This window comes from Clavelina lepadiformis, chromosome 8 (assembly GCF_947623445.1).
Source record: "Clavelina lepadiformis chromosome 8, kaClaLepa1.1, whole genome shotgun sequence".
In the NCBI taxonomy this organism is placed as follows: Eukaryota; Metazoa; Chordata; class Ascidiacea; order Aplousobranchia; family Clavelinidae; genus Clavelina; species Clavelina lepadiformis.
This window is the reverse complement of record NC_135247.1, coordinates 16,641,135-16,653,351: the sequence shown is the minus strand read 5'-3', so window position 1 is coordinate 16,653,351 and position 12,217 is coordinate 16,641,135. Positions and strand designations below refer to the sequence as shown.

Here is a 12,217-nt window from a genome sequence, read left to right as displayed (position 1 = left end):
ACAGATAAAAAAAAACTTGAAACTGCTTTAAATTCGCGTAATTGGAAATATATTTTTTGCGTAAAAAAATAGAAATGATCGTAGTGCAAAGCATTTCTTGAAAAAGTTCCATATGACAACAATTAACCGCTTGAAGTTGCTGAACAGGACTAAGGTGAGCGCGTTAAAAAGTCATGTTACGTCACATTACAACAATCATGCAGCGATGGTTACGATTAGGGATGGGCCGATACCAACCCAAACCCGAATAGATTCGCCGAATATCGCCTTTATGGAAGATTCGGGCGAACACGAATACCAACAATGGCGAACCCGAATACAATATTACTTATAAATTTACTGACTTTTGTTTATGATCTAGTTATGATTTATGATCTAGTTTCCCGACAAAGCTAAACTAGAGTCAGCAGTACTTATAATGAAGGTCGTTTTCCTAACGATTTTGCTTTTCCAATCGTTTTTTAAACACTATTTTTCGAAAGAAAGCGATTTGTTTATCGATTATATCATGTTACAAGCTAGACTTGACAAATTTTGGATGAAATTTTATTGTTTGGTTCTAATACGAATAGATTCGGGATTCGTTCGTGTCGACCTTCATGATATTCGGGTTCGCACGAACCCGAATAATCTTCCTCGCGGCACATCCCTAGTTACGATACGAACAGTAATGCCAAATAAGAACTTATCTGATCTAGATTGGATAAACAAGTAAATAAAAATAAACAAGTGGATATTTTAAAAGAACTCGAAAAGCTTTTGCGGAAGGCATAATTATGGATAAATCATAATTAATTAAAAATTCAAACATGTTGTTGCTTGAACGTGTTTTAGCGCCAGTAAATTTCATCCGTTTAAAACTGCAGTAGGCCTGCGTGTGGACAAAAGTTTAGGTTCGGAGATATATCATGGCTACTAATGTCTCTCAACATTCGTCTATAAAACTGATGAAACTCTGCTCGTCTTCGCTTTAAATATACCACGTATATACGAGAATATGAGATATTATGTTTGTATTAAAACAAACGAAATGTTTAGAACCTTTCAATGCGGCCGCTAATATAAGTTGTGAGAAAACAATAAGTTACGGCTAAAACGCAGCAAGTTAAAGATTTTAAAATATATTGAGAATAGGACAACATTTTAAAGTTGTAAGTTGGGTTGGATATTTCGGATCGGGTTCGGGCTTAAGTTTGAAAAAATATTCGGGCCAAAATCCGGCCGGAATTTATAGCCACACTCTGTCAAAGTTGTGTCCTAATTTTGCTTTTTTTACATGAATGTGGAGGCGCGGAGAGTGCAACAAAAGCTCGAGCAGAACCCAAAGCGCAATTTAGAAAAATATGACAGTCAAATGATGACATCACAACATGACTTTAATCCATTTTGTAAATTTAATATTTGGGCCTAAGTCCGGTTTGAAATGAATTTTCCGATTCGGGCCGGGTACGGGTTATAAGGCTGCAGTTCCCAACTCTGCAACATTCGCAATGGATTATATAAGCAAATAACAAGAATACGACCAAGCTGACCAACATGGCTCACTGACCTAATGCAAACAGATATTAACCCACTCACTCACCTTTCCATGAAATGTCCACCGTATTTACTTTACAAACCTATACACCTACTTATGGCCGTGGACAATACGCTGAAGAGGTGGTAAGAGCATTTTGGCTTTAATTACAAACAACGCAGGAGCTCAGAGAAGTATTGTTTCTTTAAACCGTGCGAACGCAAAGGGCAGTGAACATTCAACCCGACGCATGTACACTCAAAAGCAACTGAGTGAAATAGCTTAACGGTTGAATGTCTTACTTGAAACACGAGTGGCATATTTATGTGATCAGAAAAATATTTCTGCAAAAAAGCAATTTAGTCTGTTACGATGAAAATAGGTTATGTCATGTATGACGATATAACTTTGGTATACACGTTAAGAGGGCTATGAGCCTATGATACTAAATACCTGAAGATACCAGTATCAGACCGGTTTGAAAAGTTGGGCTTTTGGTTATACACAGAAGTTTAAAAGACGCTTATTTCATAACTTTTGCTTAATCGCTGGCTTAAAGGCTGACTCATCGCTCGTAACGAATTATAATTTGATATAATTGCCTAATAACGGCCTTCCGGAAATGTGTCGTTTCGTGACATTTAACATTTCTTTCGACAACATTTGAATAGCTATTTCTTACATTGGCAGAACTCTGCGCTCTTACAGACATCTGCTAGATAATCATATCCAGATTTGTAGGTTATCTACACTCGATAGATCTCAGTGAATTTTTCATTTAAAAGGTTAAAAGCTGTGTCTATGTACATTTGTAACTATCTCTTAAAATGGAAATTTATTTCAGTGAAAACAAGAACGTTTATTAATCATGGCAAGCTACAACAAAGGAAAAGTTTTGAGCACATATGGTGCCAAAGAAAACGCTGTTTTGGTCAAAGAAGATTGGATAAAGAGGTGGGAAAACCACCATATTGCGTTCCATATGTCCCAAGCAGATCCGGATCTGGTTAAATTTAAAGATATACTTTCAAATGGGGGCAGTAATGTTTTTGTTCCTTTATGTGGCAAAACGCTCGATCTTTTGTACTTGGCTGAGTTGGGTCACGAGGTTATAGGTTGCGAAATCTGCGAAATGCCAATTTTAGAGTTCTTTGAAGATCATTCGGTAAAATACGAGAAATGGCAACATCCGACTGCACCGTTTGAAATCTTCAAGGGGATCGATAAAAAGATCACCATATACAAGGGAGACTTCTTTGAGCTCAAATCCTCCATCGTCGGAAAGTTTGATGGAGCTTGGGATCGTGGAGCGTTTGGTTCAGTTCATCCATCGTTGGAGTTCAAGTATGCTGACGTCATGAACGATCTTATCAAAGCTAACGGCCGGTACATTCTAAGCACATTTGAATACGAGACCTCATTTCCCGGGCCACCTTTTTCCGTTCATGCTGAAGACATTGCAGCTGCGTTAGGTCGATACTTTAACATTTCTAAGCTCGAATACTACGAGACCAAAGATTATAACTTTCTACAACGTGCCGCGTGTCCAGTGACCGGTATCACCATCAGTCTTCTGTCACCCAAGTAGCTGTTTTTGTTTACGTGAGCGGGAATCTACATCTTTGATGAAGCAACGTGATAAACACATGTATAGCATTAACACAATTATACCAACGTCTACACTTAAGCGGAAAATTTAAACCTTTACACAGTTGCCAAATATAACTTTTTAAAGCAATGCACTTATAGTACTGTCAGGTGGGACACTACACAGAAGAGGTTTCTATAGAAACAACCGATAGCTATATGGTTATTGTTTGTGTGGGTCGCCAGCAATCTATTGTTTGTGTGGGTCCCTTTAACGAAACTTTTTTGCAAGTTTGATTATATTGTTGTGCTAATGCATGGTATAAAGGAAGAATCGATAAAAACAGAAAAAACCTTAAACTTAACAACGGTAACGATAAAAAAACTTTATCAATTCCGCCTCAATCGGAAATATTTATACTGTTTTAATGTTTTGATCATAGATTTACCAGATAAGTTAATTGGTTATGTCGTGCTTGCTCGTCTGTATGCGTTATATGGTACAGTTATTGACGAAATCGAAACATGCACGAAATTACCTCACACCTGTCGGTGTCTGCGCGCTCATGATTGGTCACATCCCTTCATAAATCAGTCTGACGCTGGCGTGTAATAACATGTTCGGGATTGTGCTTCCGGAGTGAGTACTGCAACACTACAACCAGTGGCAGCACTATACTGTAACCCGTATGTTTGAACACATGTTGTCAGTAGATGTACAATACAATGTATAATGTATATGCGCTCAAAATAGTTAATGCATGAGCACTGTAAAAAATAAAGTAAGAAGAAAAATCAAAAACTTTAAACTAGTCTTTTTTGGAAAAACAGTTGGTTTGTTTTTTATACCTTATGATCCAGCTCAGTTACTTGCAGTTCTATATTACGTACCCGAGGCTAATATAAGTCTTCTTCTCTTCAACAAGCTCCAAAGGGTTGGATTGTAAATCTTCGAAAGAGACCCAACAAAAATAACACCGCTATACCGGTAGTAGCCTTCTTATTGTAATCCTATAAAACATAAAAACTGTGTATATAAGAATTATTGAATGTGGAAATTTTTCTTTTAGTATGTTATTCGTCCTTTTTACTTACAAAAACAATGAAATCACCCTATCACCAAAATCAACAAAATGTGACATTAAGCATTGGGTAAGTGTACCCCTATCACATTGTTATCTTCATACTTAAGTGAGATTTCATGGAGCCTTGTGCGCAATGTGGCCGTTGCTTACAGCGACTGTTTGTACAAGTTCAGCTAATAGTGTTTACCAGTTAAATAATCAGTGTACGTGATCCGCTATGATGTACGACCGAAAAAGGTAGGCCTAGAGTTTTAAAATAGCAATTCACCGCACAGTAGTTAGCAGTAGTGATCAAGCAAGCTAACGCTAGAACGATAAACTGCTGGGATTGAAGGGTACGTTTCAAATCCAGTAAACATATTTCTCCGTGGTTTCGATGGATGACAGCAAGGTACCTACCGCTTCGATCAGAGGTCTTTCAGAAAGTGAGAAGCAAGTTTATTGGCAGAATCTTTGGCAAAATGACAAGGCGTGGTTCCACATGTCTGACGCCCATCCCGACATGTTAAAATTTCAGGACAAATTCCTCAGAGAGAACTGCAGAGTTTATCTCCCATTGTGTGGCAAGTCAGTTGACCTCAAATATTTGGTTGACAAAGGTCACGAAGTAGTTGGCTGCGAGTTTTGCGAAACGGCAATTTTGCAATTTTTTGAAGAGCAATCTATAAAATACGAAAGATATCAACATCCAACAGCCCCGTACGAAATCTTCAAAGCAACAGATAAAAACATCACCATCTACAAGGGCGATTTCTTTGCACTTGGTTCTTCCATCATGGGTAAAGTGGACGCAATTTGGGATCGAGGTTCTTTTGTTGCAATTGATCCGTCTCGACGTCGCGAATATGCTGACGTCATGTATGACGTAATGAATACTGATGGAAAATATCTTTTGTATTCAGTAGAATACGAAAGTAAAATTGGAGGTACACCTTACAATGTCCCAGTGCAAGAAATCGATGACATTTTTGGGCAGAAGTTTGCTGCATTCACTCTTGATACTTGTGAAGTCACTCGTTTGAGCTTAGTCGGCATACCAATGGCAACAGTGTCCTTAACATTGTTGAAACTCAGATAATAAAACATGTTATCGTTGCAAGTGAACTGGATGGTATACAAAATCTGCGAATGGAATCTGACATTTTGCGTTAATTGCTAGAACTTCATCCTAGTTATGTACCGTAAATATAATAAACCAATTCGTTATGCAAAGTCTTCGGTACCTTACGTTTACAGGCCAGTATGGTCCAGGTGGGCTGGGCACCGCCTGAGAATATTTGAACTCCTTCTAGAAATATTTAAGCTTGTAGCGTCATGAAACAGTGTCAAAAATTTGTTCTTTATTTAGTTAAATCACAAGTTCTCTATATACGTACATGGAGTATACTGTAGATAGAGAGTCTGCGGTTTAATGACGAATGAAGTCATACTAGACTATTAACCTGCAGTAGACAAGGTATTCCCAACATGCCGTTGAATTAGCTATATCCGTTTATTGTAGTACGGTAGTACTTTCGTTATTGGTCGTCTACTAAGTTATTTTCCATCAATTAAATTATTATGGTATTAATGTAACCAAGATTTTCCTTAGCCAGGAAACTTCCCGCTTTTACAGCTACTCAATTAGCTCCTTTTGCTTTACTAACTTTTAATAGCATTTCTTAGATAAAAACAACCATCTTTCTTCTAAAAAGTCCAAACTTAGACTGAATTCAACACTTCCCAGCCCAGCGCAACTCCACACAAACACAAATTCCACCGTTGTCACGCAATGAAAAAATATACGAGGGACGCTAAATACTAATTAGGCCCTAGGGGTAGCGATGTAAGACGTCACAAGAAATCGACTAAAAACATGTGTAGCCTACATAGGAATAGATAAAATACGGCAGCACGTGAGCGAGCATGCTTACAAATGATACAATGCGAATAAAGACAGAAGTTGACCCACACATTTGACTAAATTAACCTATAAGAGTGGTGCGAAGTTGCGAACAAACAGTGTATAATGTGATGGCTCTAAAACAGGTTCATAAAAATAATCTCGTGACAGATAATAGCAACTAATGAAATTTGCCTAATTTTTTCATACAAAAAAGATCATTAGTGCATAACAGAAGCTGGACAGTAGGCTAGCATATGATGCTTACAGTATCAGTAGACGCTTTACAGAGCGTTCCCAAAAAGGTTAGATGAGAAAAAAAATTTTTCACGTCAAAGTTGAAGTTTTATGCTCTACAGTTTACACGGACATCACTCAACTAAACGCACTTCGATTTTAATTGCATTCAAATGATTATGGGCAACTGTAAACCTGTATTTTCGAAGCTCAATATTTGAACCACTCCTCGGTTTTGTTGAGTAGCGTCTGAAAATGCAGGCTAGTTACACAAGCCCGTAGGTTTAATAACAAAAACAAAAGTTACAGGAGCAGGAGTTACGTGATAAAATATAAAGGATTTTTGAAATATTCAGAAATGTGTTTCTTGGATCCATTATCTTACTAAGTTACCAACATATCAACTGGATGACACACGAATGAGTATAAACACATAAAAAATTCCAGTTTCAGCCAACACCAAGCAATAAGCAAATATTTGGACAATAGACTATACGTTGAGGGAACCTGTGATACTGGTTTTTGCCCAATGTGACCGTTGCCTGCGGCGACTGTTTGTACAAGTTCATCAAGCTTACAATGTTTACAGGTTAAACAATAAGGATAATACGTATAAGAAACTTTGCGCTATGCTGGTACCGAAGCAGGTGGAGCTTTGAACACAGCGCTTCACAGTTAGGTGTAGTCTGCAATAGCAATCAAGCAAGCTACGCTGGATTGTTAGAACGATAGCCTACAGGAACTCAATAAGGACACTTAGACCTACGTTCCAAAAGCAGTCAAAAACTTCCAGGCGCTATCCATGGATGACAGCAAGGTACCTACCGCTTCGATCAGAGGTCTTTCGGAAAGTGAGAAGCAAGTTTATTGGCAGAATCTTTGGCAAAATGACCAGGCGTGGTTCCACATGTCTGACGCCCATCCCGACATGTTAAAATTTCAGGACCAATTCCTTAGAGATAATTGCAGAGTTTATGTCCCATTATGTGGCAAGTCGGTTGACCTCAAATATTTGGCTGACAAAGGTCACGAAGTGGTTGGCTGCGAGTATTGCGAAACGGCAATTTTGCAATTTTTCGAAGAGCAATCTATAAAATACGAAAGATATCAACATCCAACAGCCCCATACGAAATCTTCAAAGCAACAGATGAAAACATCACCATCTACAAGGGCGATTTCTTTGCACTTGGTTCTTCCATCATGGGTAAAGTGGACGCAATTTGGGATCGAGGTTCTTTTGTTGCAATTGATCCGTCTCGACGTCGCGAATATGCTGACGTAATATATGACGTAATTAATGCTGATGGAAAATATCTTTTGTATTCAGTAGAATACGAAGGTAACATTAGCGGCACACCTTACAATGTTCAAGAGCAAGAAATCGATGACATCTTTGGGCAGAAGTTTGCTGCATTCACTCTTGATACTCACGAGGTTACTCTTTTGAGTTTTCTTGGCGTACCAACGGCAACGGTTTCCTTATTGTTGTTAAAACCACGAGAATAAAATATGTTTGTTTTGCAAATGAATTGGATAATGTACAAAATGTGCGAATGGAATCTGGCATTTTGCGTCAATTATTAGAATTAACTTAAACCATTTGCAAGATCTACTGTAGTCTACCGTTAATGACAAAATTTTAGGAGCGGGATTTCCCTGGTAAACAGTTAGGAGTTATTTGCTGATGTAGGCTAAGCCAATTAATATATCACTCGTCGATTGTGAAAAGCTCTGTTCAAGAAACAATGCTGCGGTTACTGTATAGACGGGTAGCCTACAGGTTTCAGTCTATCATGTATTGTAAACTGTGACGAAAAGATTTGCGGATTTCAATTTGTTACCCATAAAAGAATCACGAACAAAAATGCCATGTAAGCGGTAATTGACCTTAGTGCTAGACCTATATATTTCCCTGTAAGCAAAGTTTCAGCGCTTCGTGAAGGTGCATATTATTCATTAACTTTCTTCAATGTAGGCCTACGTAGGCGCAAAACCGCGAGTCTTTTGACGACGAGCTGCTTTTAATACTTTTGTTTGTCTACTTGTTTGTAGTTGTGTGCGACTGTACACTACACACTTCTGCGAGACTCGCGGCCATATCGCCATTTGGTTCAAGCATTGTATGCTATCAGCTACACAATACACTATTATTATAATATTTTATCTCATTGCTGTTACCATCTGCTATTGTTTGATATGAATGCGTGTACGGATTTGTGTAGGCATAGCCTGGAAGCCATATCCAAGCAATCGATTGGAAAATTTGTTATCCGAAAATTTGGGGTTGATGTCGACTAAAGTTACGTGGAAACGAATATGGTAATTCCCCCCAATAAAAAACCAATATCATAAAATCGTTTCCAAAGGATTGGCGCCGCACTGGTACACATTTCAGTTTAAAGTACGACGCACTGGTACACATCTGCCAAAATCGATTGTCTTTACGTAGAAATTTAGATGTTGGTCATCGTCAAAGCTAGCCTGGCATGACTGTATAGGGGCGGACCAGACAGCCGGACTGTAGAGTATGACCATCTTCAGCAAGATCTTGTGCGCGCCAAACAACTAAAATTGGAAAGTGCGCCATGGAATGTGCAAAAATTCGAGGACGCACCGGAAGTGCGCAGTTACACAAAAATTGGTTGATTCAGTTTCTTTATGAAATAAAGATTGACAGCGCAGAAGTTTCATCCAAGTCACTCAGTGCAAAATTACGCACTTAAAGTGCACCACTGTAGCTCATTAAAACCACTATTGAGTGTGGCTATGCCAAACTCCCAGCTGCCCGGTCAGTCAGTCTGTATTTTGTGGCAACTGCACACCCGAGATAAATTTCAAGCAAACTTTTGCTTTCTAAAGATTGAATAAGTCAAACTGTGTACATTTCTGCTGTTACCACGTAATTTCTACTAAAGTGCACACTTCCATTGTGTACGAGCATTTTGTGGTTCAGTTTAGTGGGTGGGTGATTAAGTTCAGTTCATTGGGTCAAATAGCTATCAGCAGATAGGGCTGTAGAAGCAGGGGACAGGGACATACCATGGTTTATATGGAATGCTTGCATTTAGCACAGGAATAATTACGGGTCCTTCACATAGTTTGCAAATTTTCGATTGTCGATTAACACAATAAGATGTAGAGATGCGCCGATCGGCTTACAAACTCAGTTTGAAATGAATTTTCAAGGTCTTTTTTCCAAACGCGTTAAGGCTTTTAGTCGCATTTTGGTTTGATTTTTTTTATAACAAAGCTAATTGTTTAATGTTGTGTTTTAAGCCAAATTGGGAATTATGCTCATAAAATTTTATTTCTTAGGGGCTGTTATTTGCGTTAAGTGCCTGTGCTAGTTGTTATCAGGAAAATAATACCGTTAATATTTCAATACACATTTTAAAACTTGTTGGCTTTGTCACTTTTCCCTTCGCATTAGCCGCTTAGTGCATGCTATTAACAACTAGTAGTGAATTTTGATTCCCACTGCACCAACGATGAAGAAAGAAATGATTGATATATATATATATATATATAAGCTAGATTCAGGATTGATTTTTGTCAACTTACATTACACTTATGTTCAAACTATAATAAGTTTTTTTGCAGCATTTCCTTAGTACAGTAGACTTCGCTTTTTAATGATCACCTTGGAACTAAACCATTTTGGTTATAATATCCAAATGGTCACGTTAACCGAAACTGCTACGGTACCGTTTAACCTCACCAGAATCGATACTGTTAGACACAAAATGACAAAAAGCAATTATTTATTTCATTAGCACTAAACAACAACCTTAAAGTGAGTATCAGTAGGTGGATTATTAATACACATGGTACAATTTTCATTGTCAAGTTGCATAATTAACACAAAAAAATTGTTACGAAAACCTGAAAGTGATAGAAAAAGTGGTCATAATATCCGAAGACAGGTCATAGTAAACAGAGAATATTCTATGGAAAAATTCAAGGCGGTACTAAAATCGTCATTTAAAGTGGGTGGTCATGTTACGCAGATTCTACTATATGAATATACAGACAACATATATGCCTCATATCTGTATGTGTGTGGGTACATGCATTTGGTATCGCAGTATTTTCTGTGTTTTGTGAAGTTATTCTGCTGTAACTTACAAGTTAAAAATTACTGCAGTGTTATCATATTCTTTTCTGAACTGTACTTCAAGCAACATTGTTGGATGTGCTCACTTTTTATATTTACATATATCTGCTAGCAATAAAGTTAATGAAAGTAATTTATATGTGAGTTATCTTGTTGCAATATTATTGAAGTTTGATCCAGCAACTCCACCAATATTAGCCTGAAAGTTTGACCCAAATTCAAATGGAACGAAAAATAAGATACAGAGATCTACCTGAAGAAGAGAAGCAAATTTATTGGCAGAAACTTTGGCAAAATGGTGATACAGAATTCCATTTGTTTCAAGCCCATCCTGACTTGGTGAAGTATGAAGACAAATTACTCAAGGAAAAATGCAGAGTTTTTCTTCCATTATGTGGGAAAGCAGTTGATCTAAAATATTTAGCTGCTAAAGGACATGAAGTAGTCGGAAATGAATATTGTGAAGAGGCTATTTTGCAATTTTTTGACGATCAAGGAATAGAATACGAGAAAAGGCAACATCCAACAGCACCGTATGAAATATTCAGGGCAACAGGTAAAAAGATCACCATTTACAAAGGAGACTTCTTTGGACTCAACTCTTCCATTGTTGGAAAGTTCGATGCAATTTGGGATAGAGGCTCGTTTGTTGCAATTGATCCGTCGTGTCGCCAGCAGTATGCTGACATTATTTATGACATAATGAACACCGATGGAAAGTATCTGTTGTATTCAGTGGAATATGAGGGTGAAATTTCAACTTCCCCATACAATGTGACCGCGCAAGATCTTGATGTGATCTACGGAAAAAACTTTGACTTTTCTGTACTAGAAACCTACGAAACAGCTTATTTTAACTTTGTTCACCTTCCAGTTGCAGTTGTGTCATTAATATTCTTAAAATCTAAGAAGTGATTATCCTGTAATATTTATTAAAGATGGCTAGTTAAGTTTCCAAAATTTTAGTAATATGTTGTTAGCTAAAGTTACAAGTTGTGTATTTACCACATGTTAAAAATTATGCAAAACATTAGAATGAATTCCTAACAACATACATAGCCTAATGGTACAAAGTGTATTAGGTTAATAAATTAGAGATTTATCTCTAAATACTGCGAAACAATACGACTATAGCATAACAAATATCTTAAGTAATTTTGTGCTTGCTTTGATATCAGTGAAGGAAAGTATTGGCATCAATTAGAATAATTTGTTGTGATGCAATAAATGCCATTCTTCAATCAATATAAATATAATGAATCAATCAACTATTTGTGAAATAAGAACGACTCGTTTCCAACGACGTTTTAGTTAAGCACTTAGCTTTTGACTTTCTTAATTGATCCTTTCCACGTTAAGCTCTCGACTGAGGGGAAGCTAGATTTTTATATTGCCCGTATATCACAAGGAGGTTGTTTGCCCACATCGATTCTGTTTTTAAATTGCAAGCGTTTTTGGCAATTGTAAATAAATCAATTAGATGAGTATTGAGTAGTATATGAATTTCTTTTTTGCAAAAAAAAAAAAACAATATTGAGAAAATGTCTCCCAATTTTTATGTTACAAGGCTTTGAATTAGCACTCCACTACATGACGTCACCATAGTGTGACGCACAGCACGTAAGAGTTTGTGTCGTATTTACCTTTAGAAATACTTTTGCGTTGTGCATTCAACCTTGGAGTGAAAAAAGCGCTGGATCAAATTCCAGTTGATTTGCAACTGTGTTCTTATTAAACAATATGACTAATCTAACTGTTTGCCATGCCACCCCTGCCGATGACTCCTCATCCCTCG

The 12,217-nt window shown here is 37.4% G+C and overlaps 4 protein-coding genes across 4 annotated transcripts; all 4 read left to right on the top strand.

Moving 5' to 3' along the window:
* Nucleotides 1-2,340: 2,340 nt before the first annotated feature.
* On the top strand, nt 2,341-3,780 carry LOC143469325 (thiopurine S-methyltransferase-like). Its single transcript, XM_076966979.1, has one exon. The coding sequence runs from the start codon at nt 2,385-2,387 to the stop codon at nt 3,102-3,104; it is 720 nt and encodes a 239-aa protein (XP_076823094.1). The 5' UTR covers nt 2,341-2,384; the 3' UTR covers nt 3,105-3,780.
* A 639-nt stretch (nt 3,781-4,419) lies between these two features.
* Nucleotides 4,420-5,403, top strand: LOC143469326 (putative thiopurine S-methyltransferase). Its single transcript, XM_076966980.1, has one exon. The coding sequence runs from the start codon at nt 4,565-4,567 to the stop codon at nt 5,264-5,266; it is 702 nt and encodes a 233-aa protein (XP_076823095.1). The 5' UTR covers nt 4,420-4,564; the 3' UTR covers nt 5,267-5,403.
* A 1,499-nt stretch (nt 5,404-6,902) lies between these two features.
* Nucleotides 6,903-7,833, top strand: LOC143469322 (putative thiopurine S-methyltransferase). Its single transcript, XM_076966977.1, has one exon. It carries the CDS (start codon nt 7,110-7,112, stop codon nt 7,812-7,814), a length of 705 nt encoding a protein of 234 aa, XP_076823092.1. The 5' UTR covers nt 6,903-7,109; the 3' UTR covers nt 7,815-7,833.
* A 151-nt stretch (nt 7,834-7,984) lies between these two features.
* Nucleotides 7,985-11,909, top strand: LOC143469323 (putative thiopurine S-methyltransferase). The gene has a single exon (XM_076966978.1). It carries the CDS (start codon nt 10,645-10,647, stop codon nt 11,335-11,337), a length of 693 nt encoding a protein of 230 aa, XP_076823093.1. The 5' UTR covers nt 7,985-10,644; the 3' UTR covers nt 11,338-11,909.
* The last annotated feature ends 308 nt before the right edge of the window (nt 11,910-12,217 follow it).

What these genes read in the sequence shown, in the direction of transcription:
- LOC143469326 (XM_076966980.1), top strand. Translation starts at nt 4,565, where the DNA reads ATGGATGACAGCAAGGTACCTACCGCTTCGATCAGAGGTCTTTCAGAA.
- LOC143469325 (XM_076966979.1), top strand. Translation starts at nt 2,385, where the DNA reads ATGGCAAGCTACAACAAAGGAAAAGTTTTGAGCACATATGGTGCCAAA.
- LOC143469323 (XM_076966978.1), top strand. Translation starts at nt 10,645, where the DNA reads ATGGAACGAAAAATAAGATACAGAGATCTACCTGAAGAAGAGAAGCAA.
- LOC143469322 (XM_076966977.1), top strand. Translation starts at nt 7,110, where the DNA reads ATGGATGACAGCAAGGTACCTACCGCTTCGATCAGAGGTCTTTCGGAA.